At 35.3% G+C, this 26,021-nt stretch overlaps 1 protein-coding gene and 1 non-coding gene across 2 annotated transcripts in view; both read left to right on the top strand.

Annotated features, from left to right (window-relative positions):
• The window catches only part of DIAPH2 (diaphanous related formin 2), a 986,776-nt gene that overhangs the window by 532,747 nt on the left and 428,008 nt on the right, over positions 1-26,021 (top strand). Inside the window, exon 22 of the mRNA XM_053891427.1 lies at positions 3,656-3,785. Within this exon, the coding sequence (XP_053747402.1) occupies positions 3,656-3,785 (130 nt within the window). The remainder of the gene's footprint in view (positions 1-3,655; positions 3,786-26,021) is intronic.
• On the top strand, positions 8,901-9,007 carry LOC128774049 (U6 spliceosomal RNA). The gene has a single exon (XR_008418513.1). It is a non-coding gene; the product is annotated as a U6 spliceosomal RNA (small nuclear RNA).

The raw sequence follows: 26,021 nt of genomic DNA, 5'->3' as shown, positions 1-26,021 counted from the left end.
TTATATTCATGTACCATTTCAGAAAGCTATTAAAGATTAGGTAGATACAATTAGTATAAATTTAGTTATTAATCTTTATGAGGAACATTTATTGGTCATATGATTATAATTAAAATCATTCTATACTTTATTAACTGATGGTACTTTATCAGTGACTATAGTGAATTGCTCTATCTTCCTTTTATTGTTATCATTAGCTGATGACTCAGCTTATTAAAATATTACAAAGCATTTTTAACTCTTTCAATTTCCAATTTCTGGAACCGCTGTTTGTATTTTTATTATGTGGCAATATATACAAGACATAAGATTATAGGGTGAGTATTTTTTCCATCATCATTTTGTAACTTATAAAGAGAAGTCATATATCTATCTTGTACTTATGCCTAATTGTGGCTGGTGAGAGGGAGACAGGGAAATCACAGGCAGGGTTGCCAAAAGGCACTTGGCTCCTGGTGGAAACAAACCTTGAAATGTTGACAGTATCGCCACTACTGAGATTTGGGCAATCTGGACAAGTATTATTAGAATATTTGATGTTAATGTAAAATTATCATAATTTAAAGTTAACTAGATATCAAATGGAAACCAGTTTTATTTCTTAATAAACTAACTCAAACATTTTGGAAGCGATTTTACACATATTCATATTAGATTATATTACCCCAAGAGATGTATATATCCAACTAGTGTACTTGGAAGAGCAAATTATTGGATAAATGCCATTAACCATTAGAACTTATGAAGGTGAATGTTCTTGGTTGCCTTCTGTGCTGACATTGAACAATACAATAGGTCCTGAGAGAGAGAGAGACAATGCCTAATGCATGAATGGTGCAGATGCAGTAAGAGAGGCTGAAGACATGGTAATAAAAAGCAAACATACTTTAATAAGTAAAAATTGTGTTCCCCTTTATTTTAACAGTATATATTCATTTTTAAATGGCTGGGCTAAGGGTCATACATATAGAGAAAAATTACAAAGAATACATATTTGTCACAATTATTCCCTGCCAGTTTGAAACCTTAAAATAGACTGTCTGTGTGAAGTTATTTAAAAAATAAATATTGCAATACAGATTTAGCAATTTGTTTCCCATAACAACTAAGATATTTCTCGGTTTGACAAAACAAGCACTTGTCCATGTTTGTCCATGCTTTGAAGGGGATATTACAGGTTTTTTTTTTTTTTTAAAGCATATCCATGCTTTGTCTGCAGGTCTTTCTGATTTGAACAAAGATACCAAGATATTTATTTAACCAAAATGTTATGTTTCATTTATCTTTTTGGAATGTAACCATTGATTTTACTAAATTTCTTAACAGAAATTAAGTTAATGGACCTGATTCTGAATAAATATTTATTAATTAAAAGCTGTTTCTGAAAATTAAGCTTTCATAAATATACATGCCAAAAGCTGGTTTTTAAATCACCCATAAAATTGACATATGAGCACAATGCTATTTTTCTATTTTTGTGTTTTCCTTTCCAGTATTGGCCATGGGCATTTAAAATACTTAAATATAGGGGCACCTGGGTGGCTCAGTTGGGCATCTGACTTTGGCTCAGGTCATGATCTTGCAGTTTCTGGGTCTGAGCCCCGTGTCAAGCTCTGTGATGACAGCTTGGAGGCTGGAGCCAGCTATAGATTCTGTGTCTCCGTCTCTCTCTGGCCCTCCCCCGCTCATGCTCTATTTTTCTAAATAAATATTAAGAAATAATAAAATAAAATACTTCAATATATGTATTTGTACAATTTGATTTCCTGACAAATTTGGTAGGTTTTTGTTGTTGTTGGTGGTGGTGGTGGTGTGTGTGCATCTGTATAGTCTCCACAGAGTTTATAAAATATAGGTCAATTTCTTTCCCTTCAGAAAGATGTACCTTCTATTTTACCTAAGCAACTAATGTTTTTAAGATTTAGGAATTCAAGTATTTTGTAAGAAAAAAAGAAAATGTGAACTTTCTTATAATTTGTAATATCCAGCATACTCTGAAAATGATGCACTTTGTAAACATATACCACCATAATCCCAGGTAAAGACCTCTCTTTAGGAAAATGAGCCTCCCATTGAATCCTTTAGATTAAACACCTTGGTTAATACAAGTTGCCCTTGAGGTTTTGATGCTGTTTGTTCTTATTTATAGCTTGTCCTTAAATTGTGTCATTTCAGCCTTGTAGTACTTGAAATTGTTAGGGGGAGCAACAAGATAATGCAAAATTTTAAATATTTCACCTATGTGGGATAAAGTAATCCCAGAAATTCTAAAAGAAATCATCATGACCTTGTCACCACCTGACTTGTCAACATAATACCTCCTGTGGCTTTGTTTTGAGCCTTGAGACTAGTATTTCTTTTAAGTTCTTCATATCACAGCGACATAAATAATTGTTAAAAAGCTGTAGCACAAAACAGATTCAGTATGGGTCTGATTGTTTAAATGTGATTTTTTCCTCAGTCACTAAAACAGTAAATATTAAATTATTCTGTTAATTCCCTATCTTCCACAGCCTTTCATAAACCTGTTGGTGAAGAGTATACATTTATTCTAAACAGAGTTATCCTTAAAGCTAAAAACCCTGTATCAGTATGGCTATCAGTAGGAAAACCCATCATCTAAGGATTATAGAATTAAAAACATCCAATAAAAATGAGAAAACTTTATACTTTATTCTATATTTATCCTTTGTTTGTAGGTAAATCCTTGATTTCTTTTGCAGCTTGGTCTAGTATGAGTGTTATAGTAAAGACAAAGCTTAGATTTTCATCATAGATATTTTAACCTATATTTTAAAGATTTTTATCATTCTAACTGTAGCATCTCTTTTCTAAAGTTGTCTCTGAAAAAGAAATACCATATGTAAACAGGACAAAAGTCATTACAATTATGTGCTCAGATTCTATTTTATTAAAATTTTTTTAACGTTTTATTTATTTTTGAGACAGAGAGAGACAGAGCATGAATGGGGGAGGGGCAGAGATAGAGGGAGACACAGGATCGGAAGCAGGCTCCAGGCTCTGAGCCATCAGCCCAGAGCCCCACACGGGGCTTGAACTCACGGACCACGATATCGTGACCTAAGCTGAAGTCGGACGCTTAACCGACTGAGCCACCCAGGCGCCCCTCAGATTCTATTTTAAATCAGCATAAGAAGTTTTCAGTTTTTCTTTTTTGATGTCCTACCCAAGTAAAGGAAAACAAAAATGTACTTACTACTTTCCATTAATTTGTATCTGTAATGGTTACAAATAAATATAAAAGCTCACAAATAAATCCAGCTTTCAGTAATACATTTCTGTGATAAAGCAAATACAAATACTGACAACATAAGCACGCATTAACTAAGACTGTACTTAACAGTACTTGAATTAATGCTCTTTTCTCAGAGAATAGTTCATTTTTTGCCATAATAATTTAGACTTTTAAAATCTATATATTAAAATTTAAAGTTTCTCTTTTTTGGGTCATGTTTCTTTTAAAATATGGTGTTCATTTTAAAATCTAGAGCACTGTCGCTAGACCCCATTAGGGAGCTACCAACTAACTTTTTTTAAATTTTAAATTAATTATAATAAATTGAGTTCATTTATTTCACTTGTTGAAGAAAAAATCTATATTTATATTACCCAAAATATTGTTATTTTATTCCAGATCAGAGATACTAAGTCAGCAGATCAAAAAACAACCCTCTTGCATTTTATTGCTGAAATTTGTGAGGAAAAATACCGGGATATCCTGAAATTTCCTGAAGAACTGGAACATGTTGAAAGTGCAAGCAAAGGTAATTGATTTGTAGCTTTTTTCGAGACTATTCCTCGCCTAAGTATTATATTTTATGTGGTAATATTAAATAAACTTATTAACCATATTTTTCTGTTTATGGATATAAGAAAAGCAGGAAGATAATTTCCATTAGCATATATTTGACAATATAGTGCATTTTAATGACCTACTTTTTACTTACTTAATTTTTTAATACTGCTAGGTTATTTGAGCTTTCATATCTCTTATGAGATAGTATGTTCATTCATTCATTTCATAATCACTTAAGTGTATATTGTTTGCAAAGGAACCATACCATGAGCCTTTTGATGATATCAATATGATGGTGGGACAGTTCTTGCTTGAATATATTTAAAATCTAGAAGGTAAAAAAAGACATATATCCACATAGTTTATAAAATAAGGATGAATATGAGAAGTACTACACAAAAAGATACTGTACTATAATTTAAATGACATAAGAAGTTCCTTTTGAATATGTAGATAAGAGAAAGCTTCCTGGAAGAGGTCAAAGTGTGAAGCTTGAGCACAGGATTTTTACAGACATGGAAAAGAGACATGTAAGCAAATAATATGAATAAGACACAGTGGCACAATATGTTAAGATGGGTGAAAGAATGGTTGAAAGTGAGATTATATATATGTGGAGAAGGAGAAGTACATTTTCCCTCAGGTAAGAAAGCTATGCCATAAATCTTATATTTGAAATCACACTATATTAATTCCATTTCTCTATAACTCTGAGAATTTTCAGTAAAGACTCAAAAGCATATACATTTCCCAAGTTTATTACAAACCATATAAACCTGTTAGTGTTCATTGAAGGGGGAAAAAAAGTATGTCTATGAAACCCAGAATATTATTTGTATAATATTGTTCAGTGGTCATCTCTGCCTGTCTGGTATTGTCAATCAAATCCTGAATGTATTTCTTTAATTTAATCCAGTGTGTCTCATTTTGTGGTCCCAGGACCAGAATAACAAAAGAAGACAAAGTATGACTCCATAGTACTTTCCTTTTTGTTAAAAAAAATCTTAAAGATATGATGTAAAATTATACTCACTGGCAATTGCTTTTCTAAAGAACTTCTATATCTTGGCCCTTACATTTAAATATACACCATTATGACTAGTCATATTTGCTACTAATATGTAACTAATGTAGGATAATAGCAATATTTAAAAAATTTATAATTGGAAACATGAGAAATGTCACAAATAAGACCAATTCTGAAATTCGATCATGTCATCCTATTATTACTGTTTGATTGCCCTCTACCATAATTTTTTTCTAAATTTTATTTGTCCAATATGTAGATTCAACTCCAGAAAGATAATGAGAAGTATATCAATAATGTGTTTAAATAAAATTATGTTAATTTATGATGATGATTTTTAGTTTTAATTTTTAAATTTTTAGTTCTTACACCAAGGATACTTTAGATAAATATATCTGATAACCATTTTTATTCAAAATAATCTGGGACAACTGTAATGAAATGTATAATGAAGTTTATATCACCTTTATTTTTAAGTCTAGATACTAGTTTATCTATCTATATATCTATATTGTCATATATTTGTGTCTCTGTCTTTATCATTTCATACATACTTTTAGCCACCACTGCATTTGATGAAGGTAACCTATAGATCACAGCCTTCTGAGTTAGATATTACAAAGTTCTAATCCTAGCTGTATAACTTAGTTCTATAACCTTGAGCTACTAATGTAACTTCCCAAGTTTTGTTTCCTCATTTGTAAAATGGGAATTATAGTAACAAGAAGATCACATGAGTTGACGTGTTTAAAGCATTAAATAAAAGGCTTGGCACATAGTAAATATGTAGCTGTTGCTATACCACTATCTTTATTAGTAGTAGTTATCATATTCGTTATACTACTACAAATATTGTAGTCACTGCCATTGTCTTGTTAGAAGGGGATAATCATAAGGGCACCTATAGTTCCTACAGTTGCAGCCAACTATGTATTATATCCAGTTCTATTTGTTTCCTATGTGGGGGTTTTGGTAAATCCTTTCATATTTTTCTTTTACAGTATCACCAACTTTTTTGTTCCTATCAAAAGCAAAATCTCTGTTGTACTTTGATTATTTCTGCTTTTCTGTGTTCTTCGTGCCAGTGTTTTCAAAAGACTGTTGCCAGAAATCCTCTTCCTATCTCACTGTTTGGGCCACAGCAATCCCCATTCTCAAGTTATTTTGACTAGTTTTTTCTCTTTCCCTATTAAATTCAGTCTCAACTTAAATTATTAAGTGCATTCCACCTTTTTGCATCCCGCTTTAATCTCCTCCTAGTTCTCATTTCAGTGTGCTGAGACATATTTTCTCTTGTGCCATTTTATTGCTTTCTAGTAATCCTGTCTCTGTGTATGATTTCATTCTGCATCCCATGCCTAGAAATCTCAACTTCCCTGTCCTCTAAGACAACTATCATTTGTCAAATCCCTGTTCAAAATCCATTTTTTAAAATGTTTTGCTACTGAATCCCTAGGAGGAAATACTCAGGAATTTAGTCTACAGAGAATAAAAACAAAGCATGGTGAAAGGTCAGCCAAGTACCTCTTGTTTACAGTTCAATACTTTTCCTTAGTATTTGAATCCAACTTGTCTTGTTTGCTTAATATGAGTTCAAAGTTGTTTGAAACACATTCTGTAACCTCTAGAACTGTGCATAGTATGTATATAGTCAAACTGTAAAAAAAACAAACAGATGAGCACTATATAATTCATTTTGTTTGATGATGGACTATCTTTATGTGAAATGATAACCTTAAAAAAAAAGAGAGAGAGAGAGAGAGAGGCAGACACAGAATCCGAGGCAGGCTCCAGGCTCTGAGCTGTCTGCACAGAGCCTGACATGGGGCTTGACCACATTGACCTACTTCCTTGAGTTGCAGAAGCCAATATGTTGGAGAAGTAGGGGGAATCCCCACTTCCTGCATTTCTCAAACAAAGAAGTGTAGAAGCCAAAGGACTTTGAATACCAGAGCCTGGGAGGAAAAGAGACTGAATCTACTAGGAAGAAAATGGGAAAGCTAGAAAAAGATAGGGCTACCCCAAGCAAGAAATCAAAGCACATCTGATGGAGGGTCCAAAATATTACTACGAGTAGGGTAATAAAATAACCAAAGTCACAACAACAGAGAGCAAGTAACAATCTCCAAAAAACACCTCCTGAAAGGGCCAGGCCCTGGACAGCATATGACCCTCCTTTAATATAGCAGTGCTCACAGGTACAGATCACACCACAAACTTTTAAAACACATAAGGGACAGAACACTAGCGAAAATTCTGAAATGGAATAATTCTCATCAAAAGAAATTCCAGTAAATAGTGACAGCTAACGAGTTGATCAAGACCAATTGAAGCAATATAACTTAACAAGAATTTAGAATAATAGTCATGAAATTAAATACTGGGCTTGAAAAAAGCATAGAGGACAGCAGAGAATCTATTGCTACAGAGACCAAGGGACTAAAGAATAGTCATGATGAACTAAAAAATACTACAAATGAGGTGCAAAATAAAATGGAGGCAACCACAGCTCAGATTGAAGAGGGAGAGGAGAGAATAGGTGAATTAGATGATAAAATTATGGAAAAAGAGGAAGCTGAGAAAAAGAGAAAAAAATCGAGGAATAAGAAGGGAGAATTAGAGAACTAATTCATGGAATCAAATGGAACAATATCTGTATCATAGGAATTCCAGAAGAAGAAGAGAGAAAGGGGCTGAAGGTGTACTTGAACAAATCAGTGCAGAGAACTTCCTCAATCTGGGGAAGGAAAAAGGCATTGAAATCCAAGAGGCACAGAGGACTCCCTTCAGACGTAACTTAAATCAATCTTCTCCATGACATGTCATAGTGGAACTGGCAAAATATAAGGATATAGAGAGAATTCTGAAAGCAGCTAGGGATAAACGGGCCTTAACATACAAAGGTAGACACATATAAGGATAATAGCAGACCTATCAACTGAAATTTGGCAGCACAGAAAGGAATAGCAGGAAATCTTCAATGTGATGAACAGAAAAATTATGCAGCTGAGAATCCTTTATCCAGCAAGTCTGTCATTCAGAACAGGAGAGATAAAGGTCTTCCCAAACAAACAAAACGTGAAGGAATTCATCACCACTAAACCAGCCCTACAACAAATCCTAAGGGGGATTCTGTGAGTGAAATGTTGCAAGGACCACAAGGTACCAGAGACATCACTACAAGCATGAAACCTACAGAAATCACAATGACTCTAAACCCATATCTTTCTATAATAGCACTGAATGTAAATGGACTAAATGTGCCAACCAAAAGACATAGGGTATCAGAATGGATAAGAAAACACGACCCATCTATTTGCTGTCTACAAGAGACTCATTTTAGACCTGAGGCCACCTTCAGATTGAAAGTGAGGGGATGGAGAACTGTCTATGATGCTACTGGAAGGCAAAAGAAAGCTGGAGTAGCCATACTTACGTCAGACAAACTAGACTGTAAATTAAAAGCTGTAACAAGAGATGAAGAAGGGCATTATATAATAATTACAGGGTATATCCATCAGGAAGAGCTAACAATTATAAATGTCTATGCACCGAATACAGGAGCCCCCAAATATATAAAACAATTAATGATAAACATAAGCAACCTTATTGATAAGAATGTGGTATTGCAGGACACTTAAATGCTCCACTTACAACAATGGATAGATAATCTAGACAGAGAATCAAAAAAGAAACAAGGGCCCTGAATGATACATTGGATCAGATGGACTTGACAGATATATTTACAACTCTGCATCCCAAAGCAACAGAATATACTTTCTTCTTGAGTGCACATGGAACATTCTCCAAGATAGATCACATACTGAGTCACAAAACAGACCTTAATAGGTATAAAAGAATTGAGATCATACTATGCACACTTTCAGACTACAATGCTATGAAATGTGAAGTCAACCACAGGAAAAAGTCTGGAAAACCTCCAAAAGCATGGAGGCTAAAGAACGCCATACTAAAGAATAAATGAGTCAGCCAGGCAATTAGAGAAGAAATTTAAAAATATATGGCTACAAATGAAAATGAAAATACAACAATCCAGTGCTCGCTTCGGCAGCACATATACTAAAATTGGAATGATACAGAGAAGATTAGCATGGCCCCTGCACAAGGATGACACACAAATTCGTGAAGTGTTCCATATTTTTTTCATCACCACTAAACGAGCCCTACAAGAGATCCTAAGGGGGATCCTGTGAGACAAAGTACCGCAGACATCACTACAATCATGAAACCTATGGACATCACAATGACTCTAAACCCATATCTTTCTATAATAACACTGAATGTAAATGGACTAAATGCGCCAACCAAAAGACATAGGTATCAGAATGGATAAAAAAACAAGACCCATCTATTTGCTGTCTACAAGAGACTCATTTTAGACCTGAGGCCACCTTCAGATTGAGAGTGAGGGGATGGAGAACTATTTATCATGCCACTGGAAGTCAAAAAAAAGCTGGAGTAGCCATACTTATATCAAATTAGACTTTAAATTGAAGGCTGTAACAAGAGATGAAGAAGGGCATTATACAATAATCACAGGATCTATCCATCAGGAAGAGCTAACAATTATAAATGTCTATGCACCGAATACAGGAGCCACCAAATATATAAAACAATTACAAACATAAGCAACCTTATTGATAAGAATGTGGTAATTGCAGGGGACTTTAACACTCCACTTACAGAAATGGATAGATCATCTAGAAACATGGTCAATAAAGAAACAAGGGCCCTGAATGATACATTGGGTCAGATGGACTTGACAGATATATTTAGAATTCTGCATCCCAAAGCAACAGAATATACTTTCTTCTCGAGTGCACATGGAACATTCTCCAAGATAGATCACATACTGGGTCACAAAACAGCCCTTCATAAGTATACAAGAATTGAAATCATACCATGCATACTTTCAGACCACAATGCTATGAAGCTTGAAATCAACCACAGGAAAAAGTCTGGAAAACCTCCAAAAGCATGGAGGTTAAAGAACACCCTACTAAAGAATGAATGGGTCAACTAGGCAATTAGAGAAGAAATTATAAAACATATGGAAACAAATGAAAATGAAAATACAACAATCCAAACGCTTTGGGATGCAGCGAAGGCTGTCCTGAGAGGAAAATACATTGCAATCCAGGCCTATCTCAAGAAACAAGAAAAATCCCAAATACAAAATCTAACAGCACACCTAAAGGAAACAGAAGTGGAACAGCAAAGGCAGCCTAAACCCAGCAGAAGAAGAGAAATAATGAAGATCAGAGCAGAAATAAACAATATACAATCAAAAAAAACTGTAGAGCAGATCAATGAAACCAAGAGTTGTTTTTTTGAAAAAATAAACAAAATTGATAAACCTCTAACCAGGCTTCTCAAAAAGAAAAGGGAGATGACCCAAATAGATAAAATCATGAATGAAAATGGAATTATTACAACCAATCCCTCAGAGATACAAGCAATTCTCAGGGAATACTATGAAAAATTATATGCCAACAAACTGGACAACCTGGAAGAAATGGACAAATTCCTAAAAGCCCACACGCTTCCAAAACTCAGTCAGGAGGAAATAGAAACTTTGAACAGATCCATAACCAGTGAATAAATTGAATCAGTCATCAAAAATCTCCCAACAAATAAGAGTCCAGGACCAGATGGCTTCCCAGGGGAGTTCTACCAGAACTGTTTAAAGCGGACATAATACCTATCCTTCTCAAGCTATTCCAAGAAATAGAAAGGGAAGGAAAACTTCCAGACTCATTCTAGGAAGCCAGTATTACTTTGATTCCTAAACCAGACAGAGACCCAGTAAAAAAAGAGAACTACAGGCCAATATCCCTGATGAATATGGATGCAAAAATTCTGAATAAGATACGAGCAAATAGAATTCAGCAGCATATAAAAAGAATTAATCACCATGATCGAGTGGAATTCATTCCTGGGATGCAGGGCTGGTTCATCATTCGCAAATCAGTCAACGTGATACATCACATTAATAAAAGAAAAGATAAGAAGCATATGTTCCTGTCAATTGATGCAGAAAAGGCATTTGACAAAATTCAGCAACATTTCTTATAACAAACCCTTGAGAAAGTCGGGATAGAAGGAACATACTTAAACATCATAAAAGCCATTTATGAAAAGCCCACAGGTAAAATCATCCTCAATGGGGAAAAACTGAGAGCTCTTTCCCTGAGATCAGGAACACGACAGGGATGTCCACTCTCACCGCTGATGTTTAACATAGTGTTGGAAGTGCTAGCATCAGCAATCAGACAACAAAAGGAAATCAAAGGCATCAAAATTGGCAACGATGAAGTCAAGCTCTCACTTTTTGCTGATGAGTTGATATTATACATGGAAAACCTGATAGACTCCACCAAAAATCCGCTAGAACTGACACATGAATTCAGCAAAGCCGCAGGATACAAAATCAATGTACAGAAATCAGTTGCATTCTTATACACTAATAATGAAGCAACAGAAAGACAAATAAAGACACTGATCTCATTCACAATTGCACCAAGGATCATAAAATACCTAGGAATAAACCTAACCAAAGTCGTAAAAGATGTGTATGCTGAAAACTAAAGAAAGCTTATGAAGGAAATTGAAGAAGATATAAAGAAATGGAAAAACATTTCGTGTTCATGGATTGGAAGAATAAATATTGTCAAAATGTCAATACTACCCAAAGCTATCTACACATTCAATGCAATCCCAATCAAAATTGCACCAGCATTCTTCTCGAAACTAGAACAAGCAATCCTAAAATTCATATGGAACCACAAAAGGCCCCGAATAGCCAAAGTAATTTTGAAGAAGAAGACCAAAGCAGGAGGCATCACAATCCCAGACTTTAGCCTCTACTCCAAAGCTGTAATCATCAAGACAGCATGGTATTGGCACAAAAACAGACACATAGACCAATGGAATAGAATAGAAACCCCAGAACTAGACCCATAAATGTATGGAAAACTAAGACTTTTTCCTACTTTTGACAAAGCAGGAAAGAACATCCAATGGAAACAAGACAGTCAAATGGTGCTGGGAGATCTGGACAGCAATATGCAAAATATTGAAACTAGACCACTATCTCATACCATCCACAAAAATAAACTCAAAATGGATAAAGGACCTGAATGTGAGACAGGAAACCAACCAAACCCTAGAGGAGAAAACAGGAAAAGACCTCTCAGACCTCAGCCGTAGCAATCTCTTACTCAACACATCCCCAAAGGCAAGGGAATTAAAAGCAAAAATGAATTACTTGGACCTTATGAAGATAAAAAGCTTCTGCACAGCAAAGGAAACAACCAACAAAACTGAAAGGCAACCAACGGAATGGGAAAAGATATTTGCAAATGACATATCGGACAAAGGGCTAGTATCCAAAATCTATAAAGAGCTCACCAAACTTCACACCTGAAAAACAAATAACCCAGTGAAGAAATGGGCAGAAAACATGAATAGACACTTCTCTAAAGAAGACATGCGGATGGCCAACAGGCACATGAAAAGATGCTCAACGTCGCTCCTCATCAGGGAAATACAAATCAAAACCACACTCAGATATCACCTCACGCCAGTCAGAGTGGCCAAAATGAACAAATCAGGAGACTATAGATGCTGGCGAGGATGTGGAGAAATGGGAACCCTCTTGCACTGTTGGTGGGAATGCAAACTGGTGCAGCCACTCTGGAAAACAGTGTGGAGGTTCCTCAAAAAATTAAAAATAGACCTACCCTATGACCCAGCAATAGCACTGCTAGGAATTTACCCAAGGGATACAGGAGTACTGATGCTTAGGGGCACTTGTACCCCAATGTTGATAGCAGCACTGTCAACAATAACCAAATTATGGAAAGAGCCTAAATGTCCATCAACTGATGAATGGATAAAGAAATTGTGGTTTATATACACAGTGGAGTACTACGTGGCAATGAGAAAGAATGAAATATGGCCCTTTGTAGCAACATGGATGGAATTGGAGAGTGTTACGCTAAGTGAAATAAGCCATACAGAGAAAGACAGATACCATATATTTTCACTCTTAGGTGGATCCTGAGAAACTTACCAGAAGACCATGGGGGAGTGGAAGGAAAAAAAAAAAGAGTTAGAGTGGGAGAGAGCCAAAGCATAAGAGACTCTTAAAAACTGAGAACAAACTGAGGGTTGATGGGGGGTGGGAGGGTGGGGAGGGTGGGTGATGGCTAGTGAGGAGGGCACCTATTGGGACGAGCACTGGGTGTTGTATGGAAACCAGTTTGACAGTAAACTTCATATATTGAAAAAAAAAGAAAATACAACAATCCAAACACTTTGGGATGCAGTGAAGGCAGTCCTGAGAGGAAAATACATTGCAATCCAGGCCTATCTCAAGAAACAAGAAAAATCCCAAATACAAAATCTAACAGGACACCTAAAGGAACTAGAAGCAGAAGAGCAACGACACCCAAAACCCAGCAGAAGAAGAGAAACAGTAAAGGTCAGAGCAGAAATAAACAATATAGGAGCTAAAAAAAACTTTAGAGCAGATCAATGAAACCAAGAGTTGTTTTTTTTGAAAAAATAAACAAAATTGACAAACCTCTAGCCAGCCTTCTCAAGAAGAAAAGGGAGACGACCCAACTATATAAAATCATGAATGAAAATGGAATTATTACAACCAGTCCTTCAGAGATACAAGCAATTCTCAGGGAATAGTGTGAAAAATTATCTGCCAACAAACTGGACTACCTGGAATAAATGGACAAATTTCTAAGCACCCCACACTTCCAAAACTCAAACAGTAAGAAATAGAAAACTTGAGCAGTCCCATAAGCAGTGAGGAAATTGAATCAGTTATCAAAAATCTCCCAACAAATAAGAGTCCAGGACCAGATGGCTTCCCTGAGGAATTCTACCAGACATTTAAAGCAGAGATACCACCTATCCTTCTCAAGCTGTTCAAAAAATTAGAAAGGGAAGTAAAACATCCATACACATTCTATGAAGCCAGCATTCTTTTGATTCCCAAACCAGGGAGAGACCCAGAAAAAACAGAGAACTACAGGCCAATATCCTTAATAATATAGATGCAAAAATTCTCAATAAGATACTAGCAAATCGAATTCAACAGCATATAAAAAGAATTATACAAAATGATCAAGTGGGATTCATTCCTGGGATGCAGGGCTGTTTCAACATTCAGAAATCAATCAATGTGATACATCACATTAATAAAAGTAAAAATAAGAACCATAGGATCCTGTCAATTGATGCAGAAAAAGCATTTGACAAAACTCAGCATCATTTCTTAATAAAAACCCTCAAGAAAGTCGGGATAGAAGGAACATACTGAAACATCATCAAAGTCATTTATGAAAAGCCCACAGCTAATATCATTCTCAATGGGGAAAAACTGAGAGCTTTTTCCCTGAGATCAGGAACACGACAGGGATGTCCACTCTCGCCACTGTTGTTTAACATCGTGTTGGAAGTTCTAGCATCAGCAATCAGACAAGAAAAGGAAATCAAATGCATCAAAATTGGCAAAGATGAAGTCAAGCTTTCACTTTTTGAGATGAGTTGAGACTATACATGGAAAATCTGATAGACTCCGCCAAAAGTCTGCTAGAACTGACACATGAATTCAGCAAAGTTGCAGGATACAAAATCAATGTACACAAATCAGTTGCAATCTTATATACTAATAATGAAGCAACAGAAAGACAAAGAAACTGATCTCATTCACGATTGCACCAAGAATCATAAAATACCTAGGAATAAACCCAACGAAAGATGTAAAAGATGCGTATGCTGAAAACTATAGAAAGCTTATGAAGGAAATTGAAGAAGATATAAAGAAATGGAAAAACATTCCGTGCTCATGGATAGGAAGAATAAATATTGCCAAAATGTCAATACTACCCAAAGGTATCTACACATTCAATGCAATCCCAATCAAAATTACACCAGCATTCTTCTCAAACTAGAACAAGCAATCCTAAAATTCGTATGGAACCACAAAAGGCCCCAATAGCCAAAGTAATATTGAAGAAGAAGACCAAAGTAGGAGGCATCACAATCCCAGACTTTAGCCTCTACTCCAAAGCTGTAATCATCAAGATAGCATGGTATTGGCACAAAAACAGACACATAGACCAATGGAATAGAATAGAAACCCCAGAATTAGACCCACACATGTATGGGCAACTAATCTTTGAAAAAGCAGGAATGAATATCCAATGGAAAAAAGACAGTCTGTTTAACAAAATGATGCTGGGAGAACTGGACAGTAACATGCAGAATGATGAAACTAGACCACTATCTCACCATTCACAAAAATAAACTCAAAATGGAAAAAGGACCTGAATGTGAGACAGGAAACCATCCAAACCCTATAGGAGAAAGCAGGAAACAACCTCTGTGACCTCAGCTGTAGCAATTTCTTACTTGACACATCCCCAAAGGCAAGGGAATTAAAAGCACAAATGAACTATTGGGACCTCATGAAGATAAAAAGCTTCTGCACTGCAAAGGAAACAATCAACAATTTTAAAAGCAACCAACGGAATGGGAAAAGATATTTGCAAATGACATATCGGACAAAGGGCTAGTATCCCAAATCTATAAAGAACTCACCAAACTCCACACCCAAAAATCAAATGATCCAGTGAATAAATGGGCAGAGACATGAATACACACTTCTCTAGAAGACATCCGGATGGCCAACAAGCACATTAAAAGATGCTCAACATCGCTCCTCATCAGGGAAGCACAAATCAAAACCACACTCAGATACTACCTCATGCCTGTCAGAGTAGCTAAAATGAACAAATCAGGAGACTATAGATGCTGGCGAGGTTGTGCAGAATCGGGAACCTTCTTGCAGTGTTGGTGGGAAGGAAAACTGGTGCAGCCACTCTGGAAAACAGTGTGGAGGTTCCTCAAAAAATTAAAAATAAATCTGCCCTATGACCCAGCTATAGCACTCCTAGGATTTCACCCAAGGGATAAAGGAGTGTTGATCTATAGGGGCACTTGTACCCCAATGTTTATAGAAGCCCTTTCAACAATAGCCAAATTTTGGAAAGAGCATAAATGTCCATCAGATGACAAATGGATCAAGAAGGTGTGGTTTATATACACAATGGAATACTACGTGGCAATGAGAAAGAATGAAATCTGGCCATTTGTAGCAATGTGGATGAAACTTCAGAGTGTTTATGCTACGTGAAGTAAGTCAGGCAGAGAAAGACAGATACCATATGTTTTCACTCATATGTGGATCCTGAGAAACTCAACAGAAAACCAGGGGAGAGGGTAAGGGGGAAAATAGAAAGTTACAGAGAGGGAAGGAGGCAAACCATAAGAGACTCTTAAATACTGAGAATAAGCTGAGGGTTGATAGGGGGTGGGAGAGAGTGGAAAGTAAGTAATGGGCATTGAGGAGGGCACCCTTTGGGATGATCAGTGGGTGTTGTATGGAAACCAGTTTGACAATAAATTACATATAAAAAAAAAAAGTACCTTTCTGTTTAAACTATAGAGATATCGATAAGATGAAACTAATTCAGTTAATGACTCAATTATGTAACTCATAGTGTACTACGTATTACTACTAATACCTTTTTTCTAATATTTTTGGATTTTTTGAACCAAAGTATAAATTTTGATAGTGTAAAAATCTTTTCTCTCTTGCATAGCAGTTATATTTATTTAAGTTGTGTAGTATGGTTATAGGCCTCAAACTAACTGACCAAAAACATATCTTGAAGTGAGAGGAAAACTGAAGGTATGAAATATGTGGAATCTGTGTAGAAATTCGTTTTATAATCATGTTTATTCTTTAGCTAAACTTCTAAAACTTTGTGTTTTAGAATAAACAAATCTATAGCATAAACTTAGCATACTTTCCTCGAGCTCTGTTAACTCAGAGATTTTGGGGAAACACATAATTTTCATATTAAAACAGATATATATTATGGAATAGAATTCAAAACTACATGAATTTTTAAAAATGAAACAGATGACTTCAAAGAAATTTCACACTTGCAACAGATCCCTAAGGGTGTGTGTTCAATCTTCTCTTCCATTAGGGGTACTAGGGTGAGAAAAGTTTATGAAGCATTGCTTAAAGAATTATAGAATGGTTTTGTTTTGGTTTGGTTTCACTTATTTATGTATTTAGTTATTGTGGCCAGGAGGAGGAGGCAAGTAGGCAGGGTGAGGGAGCACAGTACCTAACTTTCTTCTAAATAGACATTCTCATATCCCTTATGAAGTTCAGCATCAAATACTACATTGTCATTTTATTTCCAGTGAAATTAATAAAATAGTATTGCACTGGTCATTTTTTTCGAGGCTGAATTATAAATCTTCACGTCCTCGTATTCATGTTTGACATACTAATGAGTCTGTAGAAAGGAAAAAAAAACTGGTTGCTATAGAGACTCTGATGCCTTTAAAATATTTAAAATACTTTTGATAAACTACAATTACCTTTTCCCCAATGATTAGTTTTAAAGATTATGTGTGTGTGTACTGTGTGTGTAATTATATATTATACATATATAGATATATTATAAAGCATTGCTGTTTTATGAGTCATATTTTATAAATCCTTTATTCTTCTCCCCACCACTGTGGCGTTCACTTTAACTTTGAGCTGTAAGGATTTTTACAGTTGATTAAAAACCTCTAGGGTTAAAAACAAAAGTAAAAAAAAAAATAAGAAAAAACAAACAAACATTAGTGTTTTCTAGGTTGGCTCCAGGGATTAAACCAAAAGATTAAAGTTTAATTAAAACTCTTCCATTCAATGGGGAAAAATTGTATTAACATATTTGAAAGCACTATTAATCCTAAGGATTCACGTAAATATGAAATGGGTTTCACTTCAGTTAATTTAGTGTCATCTTACAAGATAAAAGCTGTCAAGTTTCCTATAAACAGTGTTAATTTCTTATGAATTGAATCAATTATTATAAATTTTAATGATCAACTATACCTTTTGATATCTCTCATCTTTCCATGTGATATTAGTAACTCTGATTTTTTTTTGTTTTTATCTACTCTGACTTCTTTACAGGATTAATCATGATTAAAGCTCAGACTAGAGGGAATATTATAGACGAAAATGTATGAAATAAAGTTAAATAATAGGAGAGTATAAAATTTGAGGGAACAACAACAACAAAAACACAAAACATCATTTTCCAAAACTCCAGAGCTGGCACAAGCTTTAGAGGTCATCTCATCCCTGCTAAAAGGGACCCAAGATAGCAATTAGTCTAAATTCATTATTTTACAGTTCAAGAAACTGAGGCCAAAAACAATGAAGGAATTCTCCACGATCACACAATTGGATTGGATAATCAATGAAAGTCTGCAGACCTTGTCTGGAGTTATTTTATTACATATATTTCAGCTCCATTTTTGCTTCCTTTGTGGTCTGAAATATACAACAGATTCATGCTCCCATATTGGAGTAAATGCTGACTAAATAAAAGACTTACTGGAGTATAAACACGCTATGTCATCTTTGTAGCCCCATTTTGACAGCAAAATCCTTTCTTTGTGTCACAACAACACTTTAGTGATATAATAATATTTCTCATACCATATTCATATATTTTTTTTTGTTTCATTGCTTGTTTCTGTCTTTACCTCCTAGATTAGTCCCTACAGTCTCAGTCCTAGCACAGCATCTCAGACACAAGGAAATGTGCAATTAAAGTTTATTAAATTGAATCATTGTATATCATTGTAGTGTAGCAGGCATATCTCAAAATAAGGCATTGTAGGAAGTAGACAAATCGAGTTACAGCCTTAAAATTACTATAAATACAAGAGGAGAAACAAGATAAGTTACAATAAAGAGAACACCAGGACTTAACAATATTTCCTGGTCTATATTTTACTTCTTTCAAGAAGAAAGTTAAAATTAGAAACTATCATGCTAATAAAGGAGAAGATCTAAACTTATGGAGGCCACCAAACCATAAAGGATTGTAATGAGCAGTAAAGATTAAAGTCTGATTGGATCTAATGGCAGCCAACTTTCTCAATGTTATATACTGCTGAAACACCTCTCCTTGTAATTCCTGAAAAAAAAATACTTTCCTATTATCTAGTGTTAGTTTTATTGAAAAATCTTTCTGTTATGTAACAAAATCCTACTGTTTTTAGTGACTCATAAAACCCAAAGATGTGAGAAAATATTAAACTCAGTATTTCCTAGCAGATTTAAACTTTGAATTTTAGTCTATCATTTTAGGAGCACAACATGAAAATATACTGATGTGACAAAATATAAGTAGAATTGACCTTATTTAAATGTGAGCAGTCTGAGTGTAAAACTGATTACACATCTTACCACAACATCATTTTTACAAGAAAAGTTAAATTGTTCAGCTTCCTTTGGACCTTTTCATATATACTATAAAAATAACCTAAATAGTTTTTGCTGAATGAATTGCATTCTATCATATTAATACCATAAATATCTTATAAAATTTAAAGGAATATTACATTGTAGGTCATCAAATTAATCAGTTTTACAGTTTGTTATATTTCTTTCTTATACCATGTCACCATATTTTTTAAATAAAGTGAATTTCTTTAAAATAACAGAAATAATAAAATGTCTAAAACATGCATAGAAAATGAATTTTCAACCTAAAATTTCAAAAGGATTTGGGAAAGAAAGTCATTTGTGTGTGTGTGTGTGTGTGTGTGTGTGTGTGTGTGTGTGTGTGTTTTGTTGTTGTTGTTCGGTAATCTAGTCATTACCAACCTGTGTTTTCAATTCATAATATATAAACAATCTAATTAATATTCATTTCTAGAGGAAACTCTTTATTGAAACAAATAATATCTTCAGGTAGCAGTTAAAGGAAGCATAGACCATGCCATTTGGATTTGAGTAAAATGTTTCAGTGTAAGTCAACATTTTTTTATAAACTTCTATAGGCATTTGTCAGGATATCTTAGCTTTTACATCCCAAAATCTTTTCTGCTAGTAATTGTGTGCATAGCTTATCTGTCTCACATCTTTGCTCCTCATGTCTCAGAGCCTAGACTCCTGTCCTTTTTCCAAACAGAAATGCTACCCCCTTCTCTCAGCCCATTTGAGCCCTATGTATCTTTTTGAAGGTCCAGCTTAAATTTGACCTCTCCATAAAAGCTTTCCCAGTTGTTTTGGCTTTCAGTGGTTTCTCACTCCTGTCTTCTAGAATAGTACTGACTTGAACTTTTTAGTTTGATTCTTGATTCTATACTTTTTTGCATTACAATATAAAGGTTTCAATGTTTATGGCTACATCCCTACATGATGCTTTCTGAAATAATGTGTGATGTCATTAGTCTGCTTTTTCAGGGCAAAATCTAACACAGTAAATTCAGTGCTGTGAATGTTTATTAAACATCAACCTGGAACACCTGGGTGCTTCAGCCTGTTAAAAGTGTCCAACTCTAGATTTCAGCTCAGGTCATGATCTCATAGTTTGTCGGTTGGAGCCCTGTGTTGGGCTTCTGTGCTCACAGCGGGAAACCTGCTTGGGATTCTGTTTCCCTCTTTCTCTGCCCCTCCCTGGCTCACTCTCTTTCTCAAAATAAATAAATGAACATTTAAAATGAAACAAAACATCAACCGGATCCCAGCTGCTATCTTTATGTAACCTGACAGTGAAAATTTCTGGGTACTTAAATTAGCTAAAATATATTTGCAGATATTTAATTTCAACTTCTTACATATTAAGCAACAAGGAGAAAATCAGGTAAAAAAATGTGTTCTTTAAAAGTGGCTATTTAAGGAAAAATAAATGTATGGTGTTAGAAATAATTATAATGGTTACTCTTGGTGTGGGTTAGTGACGAGGAGAAAGTACATGAGGGGTTCCGGGGTGTTGGTCATGTTCTGTTCCTTGATCTGGATCCTGATTACATGGGTGTGTTTATTTTGTGAAAATTCATTCAGCTGGTAACTTGTGTGCACAATGTATGTATGCTTCAACATAACATTTTAGAAAGTTGGTCGTTCAGATTTTTAAAATGTGTATAAAAAGTGAGAAAGGTATTACATTTTAATCTAGAGTGTCCTCAATGTTTTTCCTGTGCTTAGTTATAATGATCACATGCATTGCATAAATATTCGCTGCCAGAGTTGATCTGATGTTATTGTAAATAATTATTTTTCAGCAAGTTGTATGTCACTTAAGGTTTTTATCAAAGTGTCTTTAAGCCTTAAGAGTGGATGGGTACATCTTAGTATTTTAAAAAAAAATAAGAAAACACAGACCGAGCACATTATATACCATGGAAACATTCAGGGTGATCTTTTCATACTTGTTATCAATATTATGCTGTCTTGTATGTTATTGAATCTTAACATGTCCTGAACACATCCTGAGTTAAAATTTTTACCAAGAACCTGTCATTGTTGTCATTGTTATCACTGTGTCTCTGTTTCAATGTTAGGAAATAGGACATGTGGGAATGTTGCCCAGTTTTATCTCATTCTCAAATCAAGCGCATTAGTTAAAATTTGAATATTCATACATCAAATGTTATAATTTGAATGACTCTGAACTAAAGCACAAAGATATATTCAATGCAAGAGTTTAAAGGACTGATATTGAGTAGTAATGTCAAGTTGGAGAAGGGAGAGTAAAGGAAGAGGGAAAACTAACAGAAATGAAAGATGCAGCTATCTGCTGTCACAGCAGAGTGAAAAGAAGAGGTGGCTCATGCCCTGAGTGGAGGTTCTATTGTACCTCTAAGAACAAGGGGTGGAATCTGGAAATCAACATGGTAACTGTTACTGCAGTTTTATCCAATATGAATCCTTCTGATGGATTCATCAATAAGGATGAGACTGCGAAATTCAGGAAGTAAGGAACTGCATCAGAGGTACCTAAGCAGTTGACTCCATTCTCCCACTTTTTACACATTTCAAATGTGTTGAACACAAGGATCAAGTTGTAGGGTGCTACACTGGTGGGGTGATTTCTGGAATTTAACTGAGGTCTTTTTCTGGATTTTGGATTCTACATGTTAATGAGGTAAATTAGTAAATAGCAAACATGATATTAACTTTTGCCAATTTTTTATTACCCAAACTGCTTAATAGTATTTCTGGGTATAACAGTCAGAATGGAGTTGGTATTTTTATTAGAAGATTCACTGAAAATGTAAGGGAAGAAACCCTGACTCGTATTGGAAGCTAATATCTCTGTGGGAAAGGATTCTGATAAAGTCAGATCTGAAAGAAACACATGCTAGAAATAACATGTTCAAGGATGAGAATCATATATATCTGAGTTTCAACTTTGTTGCCATCTACTTGTTGGATCCTCCTTTGGCCATTTGACCTATCGGTTGCCTGTTTCCTCATTTATACAATAATGTTTCTTAATTTGAAAAATAGACATGGTATGGTAATATTGAGCCCACTTATCCCTCAAGGTGATTAGGATAATAAAATTAGATATTCAATGTGGAAATGCCTGAGGAGAAAGATGTAACATATAAATAATAGTTTATTATTCAAGCTGGCAGGAATATGTTAATTCCAGATGATTTTGATCGTTTATTTTTATACTTGTTTGATCCCATTTTTAAACTGAAGGTCAAAGTCTGCTTATTAAATGACAGAGTTTTCTCAAATGACATATCATGTCATTACGTATATTTTCTTTACATCTTTTTTTTTTTTACTTTTTCCATCTTGTAGTCTTTTAGAAATAAGACCCTAGAAACAGATCATAAAGGCTAGCATCTTATTTAAAATGATGTCTCTAAGCTTTGATGGAAGAATCATTGTTCTAAATTCAAAAATTGGTCATAAAATTTCCAACATCCTACATTGTTAGGATATGTTCATCTTTAGTATATATAACCATAGAATAAAATAAAAATCTTATATTAATTAAATATTCTAAGTAATTAATACTAAATTTTTAGGTGAAAATAAAAAAGGTATGGATTTTGAATATTAAAACTAATAAAATGCTAATAAGGCATTTCTTTTATGTGCATTTTACTTTTTTTAAGTTTTTTTTAACGTTTCTTTATTTTGAGACAGAGAGAGACAGAGCATGAATGGGGGAGGGTCAGAGAGAGAGAGAGAGACACAGAATCCGAAGCAGGCTCCAGGCTCTGAGCCATCAGCCCAGAGCCCGACGCGATGCTCGAACCCACACACCGCGAGATCGTGACCTGAGTTGAAGTCAGACGCTCAACCGACTGAGCCACCCAGGCGCCCCTTTTATGTGCATTTTATTTTTATTTTTTTATTTATTTTTATTTATTTATTTTTCAATATATGAAATTTATTGTCAAATTGGTTTCCATACAACACCCAGTGCTCATCCCAAAAGGTGCCCTCCTCAATACCCATCACCCACCCTCCCCTCCCTCCCACCCCCCATCAACCCTCAGTTTGTTCTCAGTTTTTAAGAGTCTCTTATGCTTTGGCTCTCTCCCACTCTGACCTCTTTTTTTTTTCCTTCCCCTCCCCCATGGGTTTCTGTTAAGTTTCTCAGGATCCACATAAGAGTGAAAACATATGGTATCTGTCTTTCTCTGTATGGCTTATTTCACTTAGCATCACACTCTCCAGTTCCATCCACGTTGCTACAAAGGGCCATATTTTGTTCTTTCTCAATGCCACGTAGTATTCCATTGTGTATATAAACCACAATTTCTTTATCCATTCATCAGTTGATGGACATTTAGGCTCTTTCCATAATTTGGCTATTGTTGACAGTGCTGCTATCAACATTGGGGTACAAGTGCCCCTAAGCATCAGTACTCCTGTATCCCTTGGGTAAATTCCTAGCAGTGCTATTGCTGGGTCATAGGGTAGGTCTATTTTTAATTTTCTGAGGAACCTCCACACTGCTTTCCAGAGTGGCTGCACCAGTTTGCATTCCCACCAACAGTGCAAGAGGGTTCCCGTTTCTCCACATCCTCGCCAGCATCTATAGTCTCCTGATTTGTTCATTTTGGCCACTCTGACTGGCGTGAGGTGATATCTGAGTGTGGTTTTGATTTGTATTTCCCTGATAAGGAGCGACGTTGAACATCTTTTCATGTGCCTGTTGGCCATCTGGATGTCTTCTTTAGAGAAGTGTCTATTCATGTTTTCTGCCCATTTCTCCACTGGGTTATTTGTTTTTCGGGTGTGGAGTTCGGTGAGCTCTTTATAGATTTTGGATACTAGCCCTTTGTCTGATATGGCATTTGCAAATATCTTTTCCCATTCCGTTGGTTGCCTTTTAGTTTTATTGGTTGTTTCCTTTGCTGTACAGAAGCTTTTTACCTTCATAAGGTCTCAGTAATTCATTTTTGCTTTTAATTCCCTTGCCTTTGGAGATGTGTCGAGTAAGAGATTGCTACGGCTGAGGTCAGAGAGGTCTTTTCCTGCTTTCTCCTCTAGGGTTTTGATGGTTTCCTGTCTCACATTCAGGTCCTTTATCCATTTTGAGTTTATTTTTGTGAATGGTGTGAGAAAGTGGTCTAGTTTCAACCTTCTGCATGTTGCTGTCCAGTTCTCCCAGCACCATTTGTTAAAGAGACTGACTTTTATCCATTGGATGTTCTTTCCTGCTTTGTCAAAGATGAGTTGGCCATACGTTTGTGGGTGTAGTTCTGGGGTTTCTACTCTATTCCATTGGTCTATGTGTCTGTTTTTGTGCCAATACCATGCTGTCTTGATGATGACAGTTTTGTAGTAGAGGCTAAAGTCTGGGATTGTGATGCCTCCTGCTTTGGTCTTCTTCTTCAAAATTACTTTGGCTATTCGGAGCCTTTTGTGGTTCCATATGAATTTTAGAATTGCTTGTTCTACTTTCGAGAAGAATTCTGGTGCAATTTTGATTGGGATTGCATTGAATGTGTAGATAGCTTTGGGTAGTATTGACATTTTGACAATATTTATTCTTCCAATCCATGAGCAGGGAATGTCTTTCCATTTCTTTATATCTTCTTCAATTTCCTTCATAAGCTTTCTATAGTTTTCAGCATACAGATCTTTTACATCTTTGGTTAGATTTATTCCTAGGTATTTTATGCTTCTTGGTGCAATTGTGAATGGGATCAGTGTCTTTATTTGTCTTTCTGTTGCTTCATTGTTAGTGTATAAGAATGCAACTGATTTCTGTACATTGATTTTGTATCCTGCAACTTTGCTAAATTCATGTATCAGTTGTAGCAGAGTTTTGGTGGAGTCTATCGGATTTTCCATGTATAATATCATGTCTTCTGCAAAAAGTGAAAGCTTTACTTCATCTTTGCCAATTTTGATGCCTTTGATTACCTTTTCTTGTCTGATTGCTGATGCTAGAACTTCCAACACTATGTTAAACAACAGCAGTGAGAGTGGGCATCCCTGTCTTGTTCCTGATCTCAGGGAAAAAGCTCTCAGTTTTTCCCCATTGAGGATGATGTTAGCTGTGGGCTTTTCATAAATGGCTTTTATGATCTTTAAGTATGTTCCTTCTATCCCGACTTTCTCAAGGGTTTTTATTAAGAAATGGTGCTGGATTTTGTCAAAGGCCTTTTCTGCATCGATTGACAGGATCATATGGTTCGTATCTTTTCTTTTATTAATGTGATGTATCACGTTGATTGATTTGTGAATGTTGAACCAGCCCTGCATCCCAGGAATGAATCCCACTTGATCATGGTGAACAATTCTTTTTATATGCTGTTGAATTCGATTTGCTAGTATCTTACTGAGAATTTTTGCATCCATATTCATCAGGGATATTGGCCTGTAGTTCTCTTTTTTTACTGGGTCTCTGTCTGGTTTAGGAATCAAAGTAATACTGGCTTCCTAGAATGAGTCTGGAAGTTTTCCTTCCCTTTCTATTTCTTGGAATAGTTTAGAAGGATAGGTATTATCTCTGCTTTCAACTTCTGGTAGAACTCCCCTGGGAAGCCACCTGGTCCTGGGCTCTTATTTGTTGGGAGATTTTTGATAACCGATTCAATTTTTTCGCTGGTTATGGGTCTGTTCAAGCTTTCTATTTCCTCCTGATTGAGTTTTGGAAGGCTGTGGGTGTTTAGGAATTTGTCCATTTCTTCCAGGTTGTCCAATTTATTGGCATATAATTTTTCATAGTATTCCCTGATAATTGTTTGTATCTCTGAGGGATTGGTTGTAATAAT

Source organism: Panthera pardus, unplaced genomic scaffold (genome assembly GCF_024362965.1).
Source record: "Panthera pardus isolate Hobbes unplaced genomic scaffold, ASM2436296v1 HiC_scaffold_27, whole genome shotgun sequence".
Classification (NCBI taxonomy): domain Eukaryota; kingdom Metazoa; phylum Chordata; class Mammalia; order Carnivora; family Felidae; genus Panthera; species Panthera pardus.
This window is presented reverse-complemented; position numbering and strand designations above follow the sequence as displayed.